The sequence below is a fragment of the Balaenoptera musculus genome, chromosome 14 (assembly GCF_009873245.2).
Source record: "Balaenoptera musculus isolate JJ_BM4_2016_0621 chromosome 14, mBalMus1.pri.v3, whole genome shotgun sequence".
In the NCBI taxonomy this organism is placed as follows: Eukaryota; Metazoa; Chordata; class Mammalia; order Artiodactyla; family Balaenopteridae; genus Balaenoptera; species Balaenoptera musculus.
In genome coordinates, this window is record NC_045798.1 from 69,115,480 (window position 1) to 69,137,200 (window position 21,721).

Below are 21,721 nucleotides of genomic sequence, written 5' to 3' on the forward strand. Positions count from 1 at the left end.
CATTCAGCTAACAACTGCAAGAATGCATTAGATGCCTAGGATGTGACTAAATACAGTGCACTAGATTTGGGGATTAAACTGTGGTGAACGGTTTAGACTTGGTACCTATTCTTACCAAGCATATCCTTTGGGATAGGATACAAAAAAGTGACTAGACCACAACAGTGCAGTGTAGGATGTGTCCTAAGGGGCTGCGTATTCTTCTTGTGTGAAAGCTCAATAGAGGCACCTAAGTCAGGATGGGGATCAGTGAGGTGACTCCTAGGCTGAACTCAAGAAGCCCAGGTCAGAGCAGCAAAGCAGTTGGAGGGAGGAATTCCATCCAGCTCAGGTTCAGCACACGGAAGTAGCAGAGGTAAAAGCATGAGGTTCTCATGGAACCCAGCAAGTTCAGCTTGGAGAGCTGAGAGGTAGCAAGGAACCAGGCCTGCAACTGAAGCCTTTGGAAACTCCTCAAGGCTAGCTTCTCAACCCCAGAGACCTTCAACTGGATCCTTTATCAGGCTTAACGCTGCCCAAGACAACTGAGACAGTAGACTGGGATGGGAGGAGCCATGTTGGAGGTGGGAGGAGATAGATCCTTGAGGGTGAAGCGGGGGCAGGGAGAATTCCCGAGCTGGCCTTCCTCCCTGGAATTGGGAAACGGATTAAAACAGGCCTTCACACCTTGCCTTACATGTCCTCATCCATCCGTGAATATTGAATGGATTAATTATTGGTTACATACATTGATTTACCAAAGAAAATTCATACATGTATGATCCAACTCCATAGCACTCTTACTATGGATAGTTTATAAAATGATGAATTAAATAGGTTTCTGGGAACAGAATAAAAATGATTTAGTGAGAAAGTGTGTTCTGATTTCTAAACAACCATCCTGCCAAAACACTTAGAAAGGAACACGTTTGTAAGTAAGAGACTGTCTCAAACTTTGTAATTGTCTTGCATGCATATACCTTATGTCTTCAAATTAGTTCCAGGCTCTCCCAAGACAAAATTCATAGTTTAAAAATAATTAATTCTTCACTTCAAGAATAACCATAGGAGATTATAGACATTCAATAAATAATGGTTACTTGTTTTTAGATACTAATCCAGTAAGTTATTTCATGTAAATATTTAGGTTTAATGAGATATTGTACAGTTCATTCATTGCTATCTCATACTAACCAAAAATGAAAAATGGTTTCAAATCACTATTTTTTTAGTCCACATTTCTTAGATTTATTAAAATTCGTAATACACTAGCTCAAAAGCCATGATTCTTTGAATTTTGAAAATAATGTGGAACTTTAGAAAAAAAATGTTAATCTTTGTCATTTTCAACCATATACAGACAAGCTTTTTTCGGTAAGCTTGTGAAATTACTTTGTGAACTATAAAAACTCCAAACTACAATTTAAATGTTATCTACTTCTCCATTTAGACAATTAAAAGCTAGAGTTTGGTGTCAAAGGAATAACAACAAGAAAAAAGTCCAGAAGGAAAAGACATAGATGTTTGCCCTTAGCACAGTTAGATGATCCTATCATTTCACTAATGTTCTCTGTTTATATTTTATTTTTATCAAATCTTCCAGCTAATAAAAAGATGCAATAAATAAAGCATCTGGCTGATCTGGTGGCTACATTTATAGTATTTTAGTTCTATAAAATAAAAATAGACATGGGGAGTAACAGGGTTGGTTGTATGATGTTTAATGCAAATTAAATATTTTTGTGTTTTTATGAATATGTCTTATCATCTTTCATATGTCTCACAGGGATTGGAGGTCAGGCATTGTTAATAAGCTCAGAGAAAAATTAATGTCCATAAACACTGTATATTAAAAATCCAACAGAAAGAAAGCGTCTCTGGTATCTAGAGGGAATATAGCTTTACAGAAAAATTAACCCAGTATTGTAATCGTTATCAATGACGTTGCAATGACATCACAAAAATGTTATTATTATTGGTTTTGAGTTTCAAAACTATCTATTCTTTGGATTTACATTATCTTAAGAAATCACCTCCTTTCTGGATGTTGCTGTGATAAAATTTTTTTAAAAGAGGGTCTTTAAAAAACAAAAACAAAAAACTATGTTATACTGTGGCAAATTCGCCTCTTCTTCTCCATGACAATAGATAAAGAAGCTGTAACCATGACAACAGTAATGGGTCAGGGAGATTAGGGCCAGACTGGAGATTAGGCCTCCAAGAGCAAAGAAAAGAAGTCCTGATTGGTTCTTTATTGAGAATTTACGTGATGATAAGTTACCGTTGAGAGAAAGCATGAAGGATTAGTAAGAACAAAATGATTTCTCTTGTATAAAGTAATAAGCTGTTCCTTTATTAAAAACGTGTCCCTTCCTTTTCATATAACGACTGTTGAAATTGAGGTAAGGAGTCCATGATTAATTCTCTCCTGAGCTTTGTCTGATAAATCGAGTCTAGACTAGCTCTGTGAGAAGACACTTTGGAAGCCTGGAGCAAAAAGCATCTGTGTGGACCCCCATCACCCTCCTTGTTGGTAGCCCCTGAATGGGTGGAGAAACCAACTCATTTTTAATGTGGTACCATCTATAAGCAGAGTGCTCTTGGTGGAAAAGGATTTGAAAGTTTCTTTCCTGTTCTTTGAAAACTTATCTTTCTAACTTCTTGAAAATTCTCAAAAAGTTTTCCAAGCCATCATTGTTCACATTTTGTATTTAAAAAAATCTTTTGTTAAAAAAAATAAACAAATAAAAGGATCCCATTTTCTTTAAAGTGGTGGGATGTATAGGTATTACATTTTGAGGAAACATGCTATCTGTGATTTTAACATGGATTCATTGATAAAGGGGGTATTTGCTATTTTTGAAGTGATAAATTTACAGACATGAGAATGTTTGGTCAAGTGGTATGAATATTTTTCATTTTAAAGTATTTTGCCAAATTGACTTCTAAAAAAGATTGTACTCTTACAAACTTCAGCTGATAACATGAGGGTGCTATACCCTAGCCAACGTTTTATATGAATGTCTTTAGAGTCATGCTACTCTGACAGATTTTTTTTTTTAAAGCTTTTTAAAAAATATATTTATTTATTTATTTTTGTCTGTGTTGGGTCTTCATTGCTGCACGTGGGCTTTCTCTCGTTGTGGTGAGCGGGGGCTACTCTTCATTGTGGTGCATGGGCTTCTCATTGCTGTGGCTTCTCTTGTTGCAGAGCACGGGCTCTAGGCATGCGGGCTTCAGTAGTTGTGGCTCACAGGATCTAGAGCACAGGCTCAGTAGTTGTGGCACATGGGCTTTGTTGCTCTGCAGCACGTGGCATCTTCCCAGACCAGGGGTCGAACCCGTGTCCCCTGCACTGGCAGGTGGATTCTCAACCACTGTGCCACCAGGGAAGTCCCTGACAGATTTTTAAATAGTTTATTCTGACAGATTTTTTTTTTTTTTAGATTTTGTTTAAATGCACATTTCTTTTATTATTGTCAGGTTGAACCCTATTTTTAAATAAAGTTATTCATTATTTTATTGATTTTCAGGCATTCTTTTTTATTATAGATATTAACTATATGTCTGTTAGCTATTTGACAAAAACTTTGAATCAGTCTTTCCAGAGGAAACCCATCTAAACTAATTCAAGAGGAAAGTAGGATTTAAGTGAATGAGATGGGATTGAGTGGGAACTGCCTGTGCAAAGGCCCTGGGGAACTGCCAGGGGTTCAGCCTGGAGAGAGCATGTTCAGTGTAAGCATCAAAAAGCCAGGGCACATCATGTGAGTCCCATGAGAACAATGGCCTCATCTCCTCTGCGCTAGAAGAAGGGCTGGCATAGGATAGGCGCTCTGTGAATATCTGCTGAATGAGCAGAGCTGATATGGACACATGCAAGCCTCTGCCCAAAGCTGTTATTTTTCTGGCAACAGAACACATGAGGCTATTGTGCAGGAAGGTTATTTCCCTGGGATTATGCTCAGCCTATGGTGGAGGAAGAGTGGGTAGATAAATCCCCCAACGTGCTTCCCTCAGGGACATACTTCTCTAGAGTCCTGTGCTGCATTGTCTCCCAGAGTCTCCAGTAAGGTTGCCCTTGAGTTACCCTGAATGACAACTAGTCAGATAACTCACTCTTTCTAGCCTTACCTCCCTGCCTGGTCTCTCTTCCCAAGTCCCCACTGGTCTTTTCTGTGATCACCTTCCAAATAAAGTATGTGCACTTAAATCCGCTTCTTAGGGCCTCTTGATGGGGGAAGCCAAACCAAGAAAAAAGGTAAACAGGAGCAAGGCCAACAGGCAGATTGAGAAGTTTAGAGTTTCTCTGAGGTAAAGAGCAGACACCGAGGAGAAATAGTAGAGGGATATGAGCACGTGTGTCTCTTGACACGTTGATTCTGGATGCTGTACAGAGAATACATTTGAGGGAGGTGAGTGGAAGGAAAGCAGAGGAGCTGGAAGACAGCTGTGGTGAGTCTGTTGAGAGAGAATGACAGCGACAGCGTGGATAGGAGTGTGGACGTGGAGATAAGAGAGAGGAGATGTAGCAGATGTCCAGGAAGGGGAATCCTCAAAGGCGTGAGTGAGGGTGAGTCGGGAATAGGGGATACATTTCAGGGTTCTAGGCTGTAGATTTGAGAAGAAAGTGTAGACACAACTGAGTTAAGCAGCCCAGGAAGAGAAGCAGGCTGAGGGGGAGAGGATAACTTCACTTCAGTGTGCTAGTTTGAGCTGTCCATGGTGTGTGGAAGCAAAGGTTTTTGTCAAGAGGCTTAATATCACCCATATTTTTGAGAGAGATGCTCCCTATCCAGGCATCAATCTCTCCCCCTCCCCTTATTACCCTGCCATAAAAGATCGACTAGCTTACCATCAGTCTTCCGTTTATTTCAAATACTGTGCTGATCAAGAAAACAAGGGGAGGGATAAACTGGAAGATTGGGGATTGACATATACACACTACTATATATCAAATAGATAACTAATGAGGACCTACTGTATAGCACAGGGAACTCTACTCAATACTCTGTAATGACCTATATGGGAAAAGAATATTAAAAAGAGTGGATGTATGTACATGCATAACTGATTCACTTTGCTGTACACCTGAATTAATACAACATTGTAAATCAACTATACCCCAATAAAATTTTTTTTTTTAAAAAAGAAAGAAAGCAAGGGAAATTGTATCTACAAAGAAGTTGGCTTAGAATCTATGGAGCCAGAAATAACTTTGAAAGCTTTTTGCAGTTCTTGAGAACCTCTGTTTCTGGTTCTAACTGGTATGTACTGTAAACTGATAGTTTCTGGAACCATTGGGAAATGCGGTATTCCCCCCACCCCCCAAATGGATTTTCCAGCTAACAGGAGTTTAGTTTATGGCAGGAATGCCCACTCAGCCAGCCCCTGGAGAAAGTAAATGCAAGAATGGAGACTGAACTTCAGTAAGAAACTAGAGAAAATGGCCCACAAAAGCCAGTTTGAAGACTAAATGTAGACACATGGGTACTTCTGCTTTGGGGCTAGGAATCACCTATCAAAATGAAATACATGTTCTTTAGACTTGGGAACTTGAACAAATAAGAATAAAATAGAGCTATCCAGAAAATATAAATTATGAATTCACAAACACATACACGCACACACACACACATCTATTACAAACATCTATTACAGAGTATAAATGCCTCAGGTGTTTGAAAAACCAATTTTCCCATTGTGGATGATTCAGTTATTCCTATAAATAACAATCATTAAATTTGGCTATAAATATGGTGATACTAAACAAGCATGGTACAATGGTACATCTTGATGTCTGGTGGAATTTTTTTGTCATTTCTTCTACTAGCAGGTAGTCCATGAGAACTGCTTCTACTTTTTATCTCTCATCAACATTTAATTTGCTACTTGTAATTTTCTCTGATCTTTGAAAATACAAAAACAAGGTCCTTCAAATTGTATCTAAAACAGTGTAAATGGGCTCCGTCTGAGTGGAGTAAGGTTTTGTAATAACTAGGTGGTTACCTGAAGCATTTATCAATACTTGTAGGGAATTCCCTGGTGGTCCAGTGGTTAGGACTCGGTGCTTTCAATGACTTGGGCCTGGGTTCGATCCCTGGTTGGGGAACTAAGATCCCGCAAGCAGCTCAGTGCAGCAAAAAAAAAAAAAAAAAGCTCGTAAGTCTATGTTTCCCTGTTTCATGCCCTAACAAAACATTTTTCCTTATTGTCATGGATCCCTTTAGTAATAGAAACTGGACAAATATGCAGTAGAATCATATGTTATTAATTTGCCAATCTTTTATAAACCCCAAGAAATTCTAATACATCTTTTTTTTTTATTTTAAAGATTTAATTTTATTTATTTTTGGCTGCATTGGGTCTTCTTTGCTGCACGCGGGCTTTCTCTAGTTTCAACGAGCGGAGGCTACTCTTCATTGCAGTGCGCGGGCTTCTCATTGCGGTGGCTTCTCTTGTTGCAGAGCATGGGCTCTAGGTGCGTGGGCTTCAGTAGTTGCAGCATGCAGGCTCAGTAGTTGTGGCACACGGGTTTAGTTGCTGTGCGGTATGCGGGATCTTCCCGGACCAGCGATCAAACCTGTGTCCCCTCCATTGGCAGGCAGATTCTTATCCACTACGCCACCAGGGAAGTCCCCATTTTTTTTTAATTGAAGTATAGTTGGTTTACAATGTTGTGTTATTTTCAGGTGTGCAGCAAACTGATTCAGATATATATATATATATGTATATATATATATATATGTATATATATATATACATATATATATATATACACATATATATATATATTCTTTTTCAGATTGTTTTCTCATATAGGTTATTACAAAATATTGAGTATGGTTCTCCATGCTATACAGTAGGTCCTTGTTGGTTATCTATTTTATATGTAGTAGGGGTGGAGGAGGGATAAATTAGGAGTTTGGGATTAACATATACACTCTAATACCTTTGATTCCACTTATTGTTTCTTTTCTTTCTCTTTTGTTCCTTCCTTTAGAATCTATGGGAAGGTACCATTCTATGTTTGCTAACGGGTCTTCTTTGCCTTCCTATGCATTTCCTACCCATGTCCCAACACCTCTGACAGCCTCCTCTCCTTCCTCCTTAGCTATCCCGAGCTCCAGCATCCTCCCTTCTGCTCCCAGAGACGTGGTCCCTGTCCTGGTTTCCAGTCGGTTTGTCCGTCTCAGCTGGCGCCCACCCGCAGAAGCAAAAGGGAACATTCAAACCTTCACGGTTTTTTACTCCAGAGAAGGTGACAACAGGTAGGTACTACCAATGAAATTCAGCCTAATCCACCAGGTCTTTAAATGTAGACTGTGGCGTGATGGCAGCGGGAGGTCTTGAGCAGGAACTTTGGAGACTGTGGGAAATCTCTCCTCTGTGCCCTTCACTCATTACTCGGTGGAGATAACATGTCCCTGTTGCCTGTGTGGATTTTTTTTAAGGCAGGATTGTGTACAGAATCAAATTCAATCATTTATAGAAAACTTCCTTGAAAAAAAGACAAGCATGTAAATATATGATATGATTTGTTTGTTTTTTTAATTTCCTTGAGTTTCAAAGTGGTAAGCAGAGAACAGAATTGGGCTGTGTATTGATAGAACCAAGTGTGGGAGAACCAGTGTGGCAGGGTGCAATCTCAGCTCTGTCACTGACATCACGTGATCTCAAGAAAATGACATAACTTCTCTAAACCTTACTTCACTCTTTAATAAAGAGGAAATAATAGTACTTACCTTCAAGGTTTTTGTTAGGATTAAATTAGGTTGCATTTACAAAGGTCATTTAAGAGTATCTAGTATTTGCTAAAAGTTCTTAATATCATTATTGTCTAGGTAAAAGTGAGCTGTGTGCATCTTGTTTCAAGATTACAATCTACTGTTGTTTTTTGTTTTTTTGGGTTTTTTCTCATCATTTTTTCTTTAAGATGTTTCACAGTTTTAAGGCTTTGAAGTTTGACTTGTAAGTCTATGATAGATACTGGTTAGTTCCAATCTATAAGAATAAACTGTATGATACCCCATTTAATTAAATGTATTACACTTACTTATTTTATATTCTATATTTGATCACTCTCATATCTGCAGTCTTTGTGTTTCTGCTGACTCTTCCTCATGGGGGCTTACTTCTTCCCATGTTTGAGTGATTCTTGATTGTTAAATCTAGTCCTTAGAAATTTATCTGAGGGAATTTTTGAGGCCAAGGTTTAAAATACATTCTCAGGGGAGGATTTGCTTTACCAAAACGAGACCACATTAAACCAAATTTTTGCTAAGGTATATTTGGTCCATACAGGTCTCATACTGAAATTTTATTAGTTATCAGAAAATCCATTAAGTGTGATAACACTTGTTTTTCTGCCATTTTTAACATATCAACTTAAATAAGTAAATGCAGACTTGGGGTAAGCAATTTTTAGAGAGACTTTTTGTTGTTCCAACTAAGCTAAGACTGAGACTGGCATGTATTCACCAATTCTCTCATGAGGCTAATTTCACTTTCTAGTTCGTCCACTGAAGTTTGGTCTTTCAGGATCCTGGCTGTATGCAAGGTTCTCCAATCAGACCTTATACCCAACTTTACCTGCAGATTTGTTTCCTAGTCTCTTCTCCTGTTAGTTTCTAAAGCTACTAGCTCTAGACTTCTCTTGAAAGGCAAATACTCTTAGTTAAACACCGGCCCCGCAAGTCAGCTTTCCCACTGTGATAATTCTCTTACTTCACTGCCAACAAATTCCTGGATAACTTTTTTTTAATAAAAGAGATTTTGAATAATTTTGTCAGCATTTTAGGTGTGCTGTAACAGAAGGGTTTTTCACATACTATCTAGTTTGCCATACTGCTTGAAATGGAATTTTGTAATATTTATCAAATGCCCATGTGATTGGTATCATTATTATATATTGTTAATTATTGGCATTTGAACTAGTATATTTGAATATAAGCATGTTCAATGTTTGGAAATTTTTATTTAAGATTAAAGTGTAAAGCCACTCTGTAAACATCTCACTTAGAAGGAATCAGAAAGCTAGGAAGCTTTCTTAATGGACCTTCCCATTCTATTTTATAAGCATTTTATAAGTTTCTCTCCTCATCAACTTTTGTTGTTTTTTTTTTTATATTGCTGATTAAAGGTGATCAAAGAGATCAGCACGTGAAAGCTGAATTTGCTTCAGAGAAACAATATGCTGCTAAATCCCAAGATTCTGTGGAGAAGAACACCTATTTTCAAATGTACTCAGCAGACCTACCTATGCCTCTCACACGGGGAGGGAACAGCATCATTCTGTTCTTCAGTAGATGAGGATTTTGATAGGGCAACTAGGATCTTTATAAAATAGCTGTCTGTTGACTTGGCTGAGTTCCAAGTTTCACATCTTTTCTTCCATTTTAAACCTCCTCTTATGTACAACCAGTCTAAAGTGGACATCCAGTGGTACACAGGGGTTCCTGGGATGTGGCAGCTTCTTCTTTCATCCTTTCCTTTTTTTTAATATTATTTATTTTATTTTATTTTATTTTATTTTATTATTTATTTTTGGCTGCGTTGGGTCTTTGCTGCTGCGCGTGGGCTTTCTCTCGTTGCAGTGAGCAGGGGCTACTCTTTGTTGCGGTGCGCAGGGTTCTCGTTGCCGTGGCTTCTCTTGTTGCGGAGCACGGGCTCTAGGTGCGCGGGCTTCAGTAGTTTCAGCAGTCGGGCTCAGTAGTTGTGGCTCACAGGCTCTAAAGCACAGGTTCAGTAGTTGTGACGCACGGGCTTAGTTGCTCCGCAGCATGTGGGACCTTCCCAGACTGGGGCTCGAACCTGTGTCTCTTGCATTGGCAAGCAGATTCTTAACCACTGCTCCACCAGGGAAGTCCCCTTCTTTCATCCTTGAATGAGGACCGCATTCACTTTCTGTAAAGTTTTCCAACCAAAGGAAATATGACCTGTTTTATGCATCTCCCTATATGGAATATTTAGTGGGGGAGGATGATGGTGGCATGGGGGAAGTAGAGAGGGAGAAGGAGAAAGAAAGGGAGAGAGTGAAGGAGAGAGAGAGACACAGAGAAAGGACAAATCTGGTAGGACCTAGTTGTTGACAAGGCTGAGCTCACACTGATCCTGACTATCACTATTCATTTTTCTGGAGAAGAAGAGACTAGATGGGATGGCTGTCACAAGGCTTCCAGTGCCTATTGAGAACAATGGGGGTGGGGGGGGCAGAGCCAGGATTCAAGTGTGAGGCTTCTAGTCTCTCAAACCTGTGAGTGCTTTAAACATATAATGGCCTGGAGGAACCCTTCATGATTTGAAAGGCACAGTACAGTTTCGGCTGGCTGGAGTGTTATTTAGCTCAAAATGCTGCAGTGTGATGGTCGGATGGCACATTGCAACTTCTCTCATGTTGCGTCTCAAAATGCTTTTCTTTCCAGTTCACAGCAGCAAAGTATATCTTTAAGTTTCTATTTTCTTTTACAATTTGACCTGACTTTAAAGTGAAAGGAAAGAAATATACATATGTTCCCTAAGATCATTCATTACCTGAAGAAGCAGGCATTTGTTTTGGTGGAATCTCTGCAACTGTTTAACTCTGTGACCTTATGAGAAGTCTCGTAAGTTCTTTGCATGCAGCTGTGAAAACAGGTAAGAATTCTTGCCTCCTTGTATCCACGTGGATTTCCTGGAGGCATTTTAAATTCACCCTGCCCAAAACCATACTCACTGTCTCCTCCTTAAGTATCTTTTTCTTTGCATTTCTTGGTTTATGTTAGTACCTTCCATCCTGTTGACCAAGCAGGAAACCCCAGGTCATATTTTATTCCTCCCCGAATCTTAGCACTGCCATTAGTCATCAGGTCCTGGCAGGTCTACCTTGGCCACAGCTCAGCCATGGCCCCTGTATTCTGTCATCTCCACCATCACTTACCTGATCTCTGACAATAGCTTCTCACCTTCTAATCCATCTTCCTCACTGTCTCGAGCTATCTTTTTGAAATACAGTTTGGATCACCGACTGCACTGCTTAAAAATGTGAAAGTGTTTCAAATTTAAATATGATAAAATTTCTATGTCAAGACATGCACACAATAACTACCAAACTCCCTTGAATGGAAGTCTATCTCCAATCTATATATAGGTAGAGTGTGATTCCTATAACCTATGAAGATTAAAAATATACCACTTAAGTCCAAATGGCTGGGTTTGGAAATGGTACTACTATTTTATCAGACATGTGAGTTTTGTATATTTGATTATGTAAAAACCAGGAAGAACATCCCTCTGCTGTGGTGGACAAAGGGAAGATGAATGCTACCTTTTGGAATTGCTGTGAGAACTAATTGAAAGAATTCAAGTAAAGCATCCAAGGCAGTCACTGCACAAAGGCAGAGGGTCTCAGAATAGTGTGAGCTCAAAGAAAATATGGAAGAGAGGCTGAAAATAAGGCCCAAAGGTAATGGTGGTAACAGTAATAATTAACAGCAATGGGTTTCCATTTCTTTTTATATGAACCATTTATTTTCAAAGCTGCTCACTCTTTCCTGCTAATAAAACCATTTTATCCTTTACTCATCTATTGATATCTTCCTTACCTTTCAAGCCCATGGATCCTTCCTCCATACCCTCTTGGATAGTCATTCCTGTGGTCATACCATGGTCCTTGTCAACACCAATCTCTGCAACCTCTCCATGATCTCGATTTCAAACCTCATACTTTCATCTCAGTCTCTCATTTTCCTACCTTCCGTTTAAGACTCTGATTCCAACAAACCTTGATTCCATGGGGACCTGCAATTCATTGATTCTATGGCATTTCCATTGTCCCTCATCCTTCATGTTTTCCTTCATTTGTTAAACAGCTAAAACCCCATGGCCGATTATTATAAAGACTTACATACTGCAATGTTTTGCTTGTTACTGTCTCATTTAATATTAACTTCTTGGCCAAAATCAACTCAAGTAAATGTAATTTTCTACCTACCTTTTTTTGCACTCTTGTAGCTGAATATACCTGGAAGAAAATATGTAGCTGTGCTGACTAGTCTTGAAATTCATAACTACTTATCTGAAGTTGCCTCTTCATGGTGCTGGGGGTTGCATTGCACATAGCAGTCAGCCTCTCTCACACATGATCCTAATGATATTTCCTACCTTTTCCTCTCTTCTCAAATCTCCAACACCTTCCCTCTTTCCCTCACTCTTAATTGACCTTGCTTCTAATTTCCTGGAAAATAGTACCAATCGCAATAGAAGTTGTACCAGCTTCCATGTCTGATTTACCTAAGTGGGTCTTTAAGCATATAATCTGTCTTTCCTCAAAGTGCTATAAAAGAACTGCCCATGCTCTTAACAGGGCCAGACATTCACTTATGCACTAGATCCCATCCTTTCTTGAAAACCAAAGAACAAAGCTTCAGCCTAGTGTTTCTCCTCATCATCAATGTTTCCCACGTCGGGGTATCATGCCCATCGGCATACAAGCATGTATTTGTATTTTCCATCTCAACAAATCATCCCTCTCAATCGCATTTCTCTCTTCCTATCACTTCATTCTGTTCCCTTTTATAGCAACATACCTTGAGTTGTCTAACTTCACTCCAATACCTTACCTCATATTCCAGTTATGATTCTGTCCCTAGTATTTCACTGAAACTGTTCTTATCGAGGTTTACCAGGTGACATCCATGTTGCTAAACCCAATAGTCAATTCCTGGTCCTCTCATTACTTGGATAGTTAGCAAATTTTGTCACATTCGATCACTTCCCCTTTCATGAAACGTACTCTTCCCTTGGATTCTATTACATACATTCTCCTGGTTCTATTCCAGTCCCTCTGGCCACTCATTTTTAGGCTCTTTTACTCCTAATCTCCCTGACCTGTACTGAATTGCCCTAGGACTCAGGCTTTGGAAATCTCATTTCATCCAGTTTGTGACTTTATATTCTGTCACTATGTTGATGTCTTCCAGATTTGTATATCTGGCCCTGACGTTTTACCTGCAATTCTGAATCATATATCCAAATTCCTGCTTGATTTCTCAACTTTGATTTATCATGAGCATCTAAAACTTATAAACAAAACTAAATACCCATTTTCCTTCAGTCTCAAACCCTTTCCAAAACTTTATCATTCCAGAGGTTCCTCCATCTCAGTGTAATCTGCATATTTCTCATTACTCAGGCCAAAGTCCTTGGAGTCATTGTTAGGTCCTCTCTTTTTCTCACACTCTATATCAAATCCATCATCAAGTCTTGGCAGTACTGTCAAAATATCTCCTGAATCCTTGATACAATAGGATACCTGATATTTGCTACAAAATAATACTAAAAGACTGGCTTTTGTGATTTATTTTGAGCTGAGTGATGGGAATAAAGTGGTTCATCCTATCATTCTGTCTAATTTTGTATTGCTCAAAATTTTCCATAATAAAAAAGAAGTCGAATAAATAAATGAAAATAAAACATATACGGAATCCTGCCACTTCTTACCTCTTTTTTACTACGATTGGGTCTCATGTGAACTATTGCTAAAACCTCTCAAGTCTATTCTTACCATACCAGCTGGAGTTAACCTGGAGTTAACACAAGTTAGATTGTGTCAATTCTCATCTTCAAAACCCTCCAATGACTTCCTGTCTCATTCAGAGAATAATCAGAAATCCTTCCTGATCTGACCCCTTTTCACCTTCCCAACTTCATCACTTACTGTGTTTACTGTGTTCTTATTTGCTCACTCCTCTCCAGTTTCACTGGCTTCTCTGTATTTCCTATATATACCAAGAATCCTTCTCCCTCAGGACCTTTGTACTAGTTCTTCAGTCTGCCTAGAATGTTCCTCCCCTCAGACATCCACATGGATCATTCTCTAACTTTCATTAAGTCTTTGCAGAAATGGTACTTTCTCTTGGAGGTTTTACCTGACTGCTAGCATTCCCAGTGTCCTTTTTCATTCTTATTTTTCACCACTGCATTATTATGTTTTAGTTATTGTTTCCTGAATCCCCTTTCTCACCACCAGAATATAAGCATTATGTAGGCAGGGATATTTTTATCACTTTTATTCATTGAGCTCTTCTCAGCACCTAGAGCAATACCTAACCCAGAGTAAACACTCACAGAATAGTTGTTGAATTGAAGCTCCAACTGAAATGTCAGTCACCATGTGAAACTCTACATGGTCCTCCAGGTCAGAAGTCATCGATTTCTCCTTTATCCTCCCCTTTCACTTTGATTACATCACTATTGTAGTATGTGGCACCTTGTATCTGGTTTTGTGTTAGTTTGATTACATGTGTGTTTCTCTCCCCAGTGATTGAGACTAGATCTTATTTATAATTCCATATCCAAGTGTCTAGTCTCCTGACTTCTATAGACATTTCCTGATTGGAACTGATATGATAAAAGTGGCAGAGAGACAAATGTGATATTCTTAATAGATTTTTCCTCAACCAGTAAAACAAATTGTGTTACTGAGGAAGATGAAAAGCTGACTGCAATTCAGTAAAAACTTTTTAAGTTGAGAAACAAAAAGTTGATTTTGAAATTTGATTCCAATATCTTTGTTCATTTTCTGTTTTCTGGCTCTCAGTTAGAACAAATATATGCCATATGTCTCTGAGCGATTAGCTGTGATGCTTGTTTGCTCATATAGGTTTATTTAGCCCCTTAACACAATAGCTTTTTAAAAGGTAGTGGATTTAACATTTGCCTCAGATTTGCAATGGCTTTGTCAGGCAAATTACTCTAGCTCAGATTATCATTAATCTATCTGACTAGTTAATGATGTCAATAATGCAAGTGCCACAGTTAACAATTTTTGATCAGCCCCTCAGGAGCTTTCATTTCATAAGTCAGAGGACGGCATAAATTCTAGAATCTGAAAGCCAGAATTCACAGAGACGCAGTTGCTTCGCAGATATCCAGCTGTCTCCTACTAGTACCTAAAAATCGTTAGAATGGAAAGTGATCTTCGGAATCATAGCCCAACTTCCTGCTACTGATGCCCAGGGAAGGGGTCATTCGCATCCCTAAGGCCATGGAGTAAGCTTCCATAATGAGAGCAAGCATTTATTGAGTACTCACTGTGCCAGATACCAGGCTAAGCATCTTATATAAATTATCTTATTTCATGCTTACAGCAAAACATTATCCAGATGAGGCTTAAAGAGGTTTACACCTCTGTTATATAGCTAGCAAGCCGTAGAACCAGGATTGAATGCAGGCCTGACTCCAAAACAGGTGTTCTCAATCCCTATACCTGCTTGTTTCCAGCAGTTAGTGGATTAATCTAGAAGAGAACCAAGCTTTCTTGATACTTTCAGACTTATGACATGGATTTCTTCTGTAGGCTTCTTTCTGATAATTTTCTGATTCAATGGCAAAGTTAATTTGCATCATTTATTTACCGTATATAAAACACAGTAGCAAACTTTTTTTTTTTTTTAATAAATTTATTTATTTATTTTTGGCTGTGTTGGGTCTTCGTTTCTGTGCGAGGGCTTTCTCCAGTTGCGGCGAGCGGGGGCCACTCTTCATCGCGGTGCGCAGGCCTCTCCCTGTCGCGGCCTCTCCCGTTGTGGAGCACAGGCTCCAGACGCGCAGGCTCAGTAGTTGTGGCACACGGGCTTAGCTGCTCCGCGGCATGTGGGATCTTCCCAGACCAGGGCTCGAACCTGTGTGCCCTGCATTGGCAGGCAGATTCTTAACCACTGCGCCACCAGGGAAGCCCAGTAGCAAACTTTTTATGTGTGCATAGAACGTTATACCTTCCATTTAATAATCTAATATTACGTGTGGAGTGTGACTCAGTGTATTCACAAGGTTAAGGCTTTGGGGCTGTGAAATTGAACGGCCTGGGTTGCAATCCTGGCTCAGAATTTTACTAGCTGTGTGGCCTTGGGGCAATTACTGGTGCCTTCATTTCCACTTGTGGAATACTAATAGTACCTGACATGTAACGTTGTGATGAGTATTAAACGAAGTTAAGAAAAAGTGCTTAAAGCACTTGCTCATTGCCTGGTACACTGAAAGCACTCAACTTTTTGTTATTTAGTGCCACGTGCTAACTATGGTGTGGGTTGGAAGTGAACAATCAGTGAAATACAGGTATTTCCCAATTCATATTTAGAGAGAACTTTATCACTTTCACAAACATTAGCCCATTTGATCCTCAGATAAGGCAGGTATGATAATCTCTATTTTACAAATGAGCTTGTGTGGCTCAATTGAGAATGTCTACAAAGCATTGCCTAAGAAGCTACACAACTAGGAAATATTAGAAGCAGGATTTAAATGCAGGTTTCTAATCCAGTGATCTCTTTACTATACCACACAAAGTAAAAGATATTTCCTAAAAGACGTACATATAAAGTACTGCGGGAGTTCAGATGAGAGAATTAAAACACTTTCATAGGCATCATTCAGTTTAATCCTCACAATAACCACGTGAGTTAGGCAGATAAGGGACTGGTATCTTCTTTTTGCAAATGAAGCAGGGAAGGCTCCAAGATAGCCCCTGACTTGCTGAAGGTCACACGCCTATTTTGTGGCAGAACAAAGACTGTACAGGGCCTTCCAACTTGCAGCACTGTATGCTTTACACAGTTTTATGCCGCCTCAGGAAACCCCTGCTCACTGCTTGGGATTAGAGACCAGCTTTTCATGACTGACAGGGAGGATTCATTTTAGAATTCATCGTGCATTACATTTTCAACACGGTGTGTACATATTCTTTCCCTGCTCCTCAGAGTTGAGGACCGGGCAGCAGATGAAGCTTGTTGTGAAGGGAGCGTGTTGTGATGGAAAGAGAACAAGACTCAGAATCCAACCACTTTCTGGCTCTGGCTTAAAGCAGGGCAGAGTCAGCCCTCCTCTCACTCTGCTTCTCTGCAAAATGTAAAACCCTGTCCTCTTTACCTCAAAATGAGTGGTTTAATTTTTCCCGTGGCCTTGATGCATATTGCAATATAAAACCTGTCATCGACAGTTTCCACATGTAAATGAACAACCCATTATACACTTGTGAGTTGACAATGTGTCCAGAACTGTGTGGGAAACGATCGAGAAGGGAACAGTCTTCTTGGAAGCAGTTTAGTCATGTTTAGTAGGTGGGCAAGACTAAGAGTGTATCAGTGGAGATGGAGCAGTGACAGATCTAGAAATATTTAGGAAGCAAAATGGACAGAACAAGGTAAAAGATTGGTCATTAATGGTGAGACAGAGGGGGTTTTCAAGCATAGTTCAGAGGTTTCAGCTTATTTAGATGGACAGATGGTGGGGCAATTTGCTGAAATCAGGATGTTGGAAAAGATCCAGGTTTGAGCATGAAGGTCAGAAATTCAGTTTCAGACATGTCGTGTTTGACATACCTTTCAGCATTCAAGTTGGAATGTCAAGCAGAGCCTTGAAAATAGGAACCTGGAGCCCAGAGGAGAAGTTTGGGTTGGAGATAACATATCAGGAATTTGTCAGCATGTAGATGATAACAGCAGCTAGGGAAGGAGAAGATGGGCCATCCCCATAAAACAAAATGAGAAGAGGGCCCAGAACTGACTCATATTTATTAGGGGAGCATTGGCTGGAACTAAACAAAATAAATAATTTGAATCCAAAACTTTTCTTTTTCTATGAAAAGGTAGCTTTTTTATTTGTTGTTGCAGTAGTTATTGGATGCAGTAGTCTTTTGGATGTGTTCTAGGTGTGGCAACAGAGACTATGTTAAGGCAAAAATTTTTAAAGCCTGTTCCTCTGACTCTGTGTGTGTGTGTGTGTGTGTGTGTGTGTGTGTGTGTGTGTGTTTTAAACAGTTCAAGTAAAAACAATTTTTAACCAAACTTTAGTGGAAATACCTCTGACCAAGAAGATCTCTGTTCCCCCATCATGCTTTGTCTGGGGGTGGATCACCTCTGAACCTACCTTCCCTTCAAGATAACACTGATTCCAAAGTCTATGGTTCTGGGGTAAGAAAGGGTGTGGCATTTGGGTGGTTGTTGCCGCTGTCACTTTGGGCCCTTTTTCAGTGACCAGCATATTTCCGCTTTGAAATCCTCTCATCATTGCACCCTTCTTGCTCTTACTGAGGAAGTAAAAATGAAAGTGGAGTGGATCAAAAGATGTTAAAAAATCTTTCCATCAAAAATACCATAGGTCCTTTCTTACAAAGGAACATTAATAGAACTCTTCCTTCTTGAAGCAACTAATTAGGCATTTGGTACATCAAGACAGGGTTTGTTGCTCAGCTCACAGCTGTGACTAAATGTTAACGCCCCGCTGTACTTAGCCCTTAGGAGGATATGTGTTTTCTTAATATGTATGCTGGAGACAGGTTACAAATGATCTACTAAGAAACAGAACCATCGTAATCTGTAAACTGTGTTTACTTCTGAAATGTAAATACAGAAAGGCTGAATTCAGCTAATACGCACACACACACACACACATAATTTTCTATTCCCAATGAAGAATATTAGATTAAAAAAACAAAACAAAACTTCTTTTAGTAGATCTCACTCCTCAAATCATGAAAATGAGACCCAGGAATGTGGAGTGGCATCTGAAGGCCACCTGAGTAAGTTGAGATGGAACACAGAACAGAACCCAGCTCTCTAAGCATTTCTGAGATCACACTATGTGAAGATGTTATCCAATTAGTCTATTAAATTTTTTACATTTATTTATGCATTCATTGTTTTTTAAATGTGAGCACCAGCAGCATAGGCATTCTTTATCTGCAGTGGGTATATAGACTGAGTGTCAATAAAATATGAACGGAATATGACTTCTCTTCTAAAATAGTTCACAGTTGAGTCAAAGAGACAGACCTGTCTGTCAACACAACGTGAAATGGGCTGCAGTAGACGTGTAAATCAAGAGCAACAAAAGCACAAAGGAGATAATATTTTATGCTGCTTGAATCAGAGGACATGTGGTAGGAAAGCTCCAGTCAGGAGATTTCATTTGAATCGGATTTGAAGGATGAATGAGCTTTTGCCAAACTGAGAAGGAACTGAGTCAGGAGAAGGTAACTCCAAGGTAATCGAAATAAAGCAAAACAAAATTAATGAAAGTCAGAATGACAAAGGTAGGGATGGATAGGGTGTGGTGGAGCTGAGTGACCCATTGCAGATGAGTGCGTAAAGGTTTGGGCCACATCTTCAAAGTCTTTGAATCTTGTCCCAAGGAGTGGAGATTGTATTAATGATAGAATGGCAGCCAGCATGATGTTTTGGGCATGGAGTTGACAGATGATGTATGTTAGAAGAGTATCTCTGTCAACAGAAGACAGAAGTGGGAGGACCAATGATAAAAGAACTAGGAAAAGCTATTATAATGTAATACATTGTAAGTAGGAACCAGAGCAGGGGCCAGATCCAGGCACAGGAGAGTATAGCCTAACCAGAGTTAGGTTTCAATGCATACTGCTTAAGGGTGCATTCCATGCCACCATGTTTGACTCCCTGAATCACAATGTATCAGGGGGCTTCCCTGGTGGCGCAGTGGTTGAGAATCCACCTGCCAATGCAGGGGACACGGGTTCGAGCCCTGGTCTGGGAAGATCCCACATGCCACGGAGCAACTAGGCCCATGAGCCACAATTACTGAGCCTGCGCGTCTGGAGCCTGTGCTCCGCAACAGGAGAGGCCGCGATAGTGAGAGGCCCACACACCGCGATGAAGAGTGGCCCCCGCTCGCCGCAACTAGAGAAAGCCCTCGCACAGAAACGAAGACCCAGCACAGCCATAAATAAATAAATAAATAAATAAATAAATAAATAAATAAACTACCAGGTTAACTTTAAAAAAAAAAAATGTATCAGCATCTAAAAAGACTTTAAACAAAATGCCTGATCTCAGCAAAGCAGCAGAAGTATTGTTACTGGGTCAGAATGTATGCTTTTAGAACACAGTAGTTATCTTCCAAGAAAGCTCAACCAGGTAAACCAAAGCACCAAGAACCAGAATTTACAAGAAAGAGATGCTTCTTACTAACACACTCTTGGTCTCCATGTAAAGGTCAAAGAAAGCAAGTTGCCTACATCTTTTTCAGCCAGCAGAAGGAGACAGACTTTATAATTTATTCTCTATTTGGATGTTCAATGAATGAATTTGCAGTGAATGGATTCTAGAAAGCCCAGGTGATTTACTTCCTTTACTTCAGTCAACTTTATCTTGAACTTGCCTGAACCCCACACTACCAACTCAGAGTCAAGGAGAAAAGAAATGGAGTAATGAAGCTCTGTCTGACAGTACATCTACCAACACAGACCATGATGCTAAGCTCTGCGGATTTGAGGGGTAAATTATGTCTTCAGAGTTATAGGAGAGAACTTCGTGGAGAAGCAGCCTGGGCCCCTGCTGCTTTCCCAGGAGTGGTTGGTGCGGTGACAGTCACGACGCCCGAACACAGTAACTGGGCAAAGTCCTGACGTCTACTGTTCTCTGTTCTTCAGAACCTAGTGTGGTATCTGCCCACTTACAGAGGATCATGGACTAGAGTGAGCTAGACAAAATCCTAATTACTAACTGTCTAAACGCAGAGATTATGGAGAGTTTACTTTACATGGCTGGCATTGCCCTATTGTGGAACCAGAGAAACGAGAGTAACAAACTGCCCTTCCAAATTTAGATTTTACTTACTTGTTGGGAAATGATTTGCGATGGTTTGTTTTCAGCTATTAAAGAACAAATGGGGTGATCAAAAGCCACCTGCGAATCTTTGAAGAAATCTGTGAAGGGTGACATGGCAGTAAATGCCGTTGTCTTAGAATGCATTGGTATCACGTTTGATGTTGCCCCAGTAGGACCAAAGAAAGCATCAGTGCTTGCACCTGAGAAATCTGAGGCTCAGATAAGTTAATGAGAAAGCCAAGACAACAACCCAGCAACAAAGCCCAGATACCAGTGTGGGCATCAGATATCATGGGGCTGTACGACTATGCTGTGGAACTCGGAGCACACCTATTCCTTCTCCGTTGTGGTCAGCAAAGCCTCTTCCCTTTAAAAAATATTACCAGTTTCATTATTGAAACTTGTTCAATGCCTCTAGTTATGACTATACTTTTTTATTGAAGTATAGTTGATTTACAATGTTGTGCTAATTTCTGCTGTACAGCAAAGTGATTGTTGTACATATATATATATACATTCTTTTTTATATTCTTTTCCATTATGGTTTATCACAGAATATTGAATATAGTTCCCTGTGCTATACAGTAGGACTTTGTTGTTTATCTATTCTATAAACAATAGTTTGCATCTGCTACTCTCAAACTCCCAATCCATTCCTTCCCCACACCCCACCGTTGACAACCACAAGTCTGTTCCCTATGTCTGTGAATATGACTACTTTTTTGATTTGACTTATCTCTGTAAACAATATTAATATGATAGAAAATATCAATATGTGTTTTTCTTCATGATTGTACCTCATTAATTTCTTCAGATTGAGGAAAGGTCCTCTTCTTGAACTCAAGAACCCTTATTTCCTATGAGGTTGTGGTGGTATTTTGTTATAATAATAGAAATAATAGCAGTAATAACTGCCACATATGGAAGACTCCCTGAGTACCAGGTCTCATGCCTACTGCTTTATATGGTTCACATACAGCATCTCACTGAATTCTCTAGAAACTCTATGAGGTAAACATTTTTATAGCACCAATTTGCACTTGAGAAATCTGAGGCTCAGATAAGTTAATGAGAAAATCAAGACAACAACCCCAGGCTTAAAAATCCTGAATCCACTCCTTAGTCTA

General features: G+C 39.5%; 1 protein-coding gene across 1 annotated transcript in view; it reads left to right on the forward strand.

Annotated features, from left to right (window-relative positions):
• The window catches only part of DCC (DCC netrin 1 receptor), a 1,185,086-nt gene that overhangs the window by 784,868 nt on the left and 378,497 nt on the right, over positions 1-21,721 (forward strand). The window contains 1 exon segment of the mRNA XM_036823865.1: positions 7,094-7,250. Coding sequence (XP_036679760.1) covers positions 7,094-7,250 — 157 coding nt within the window.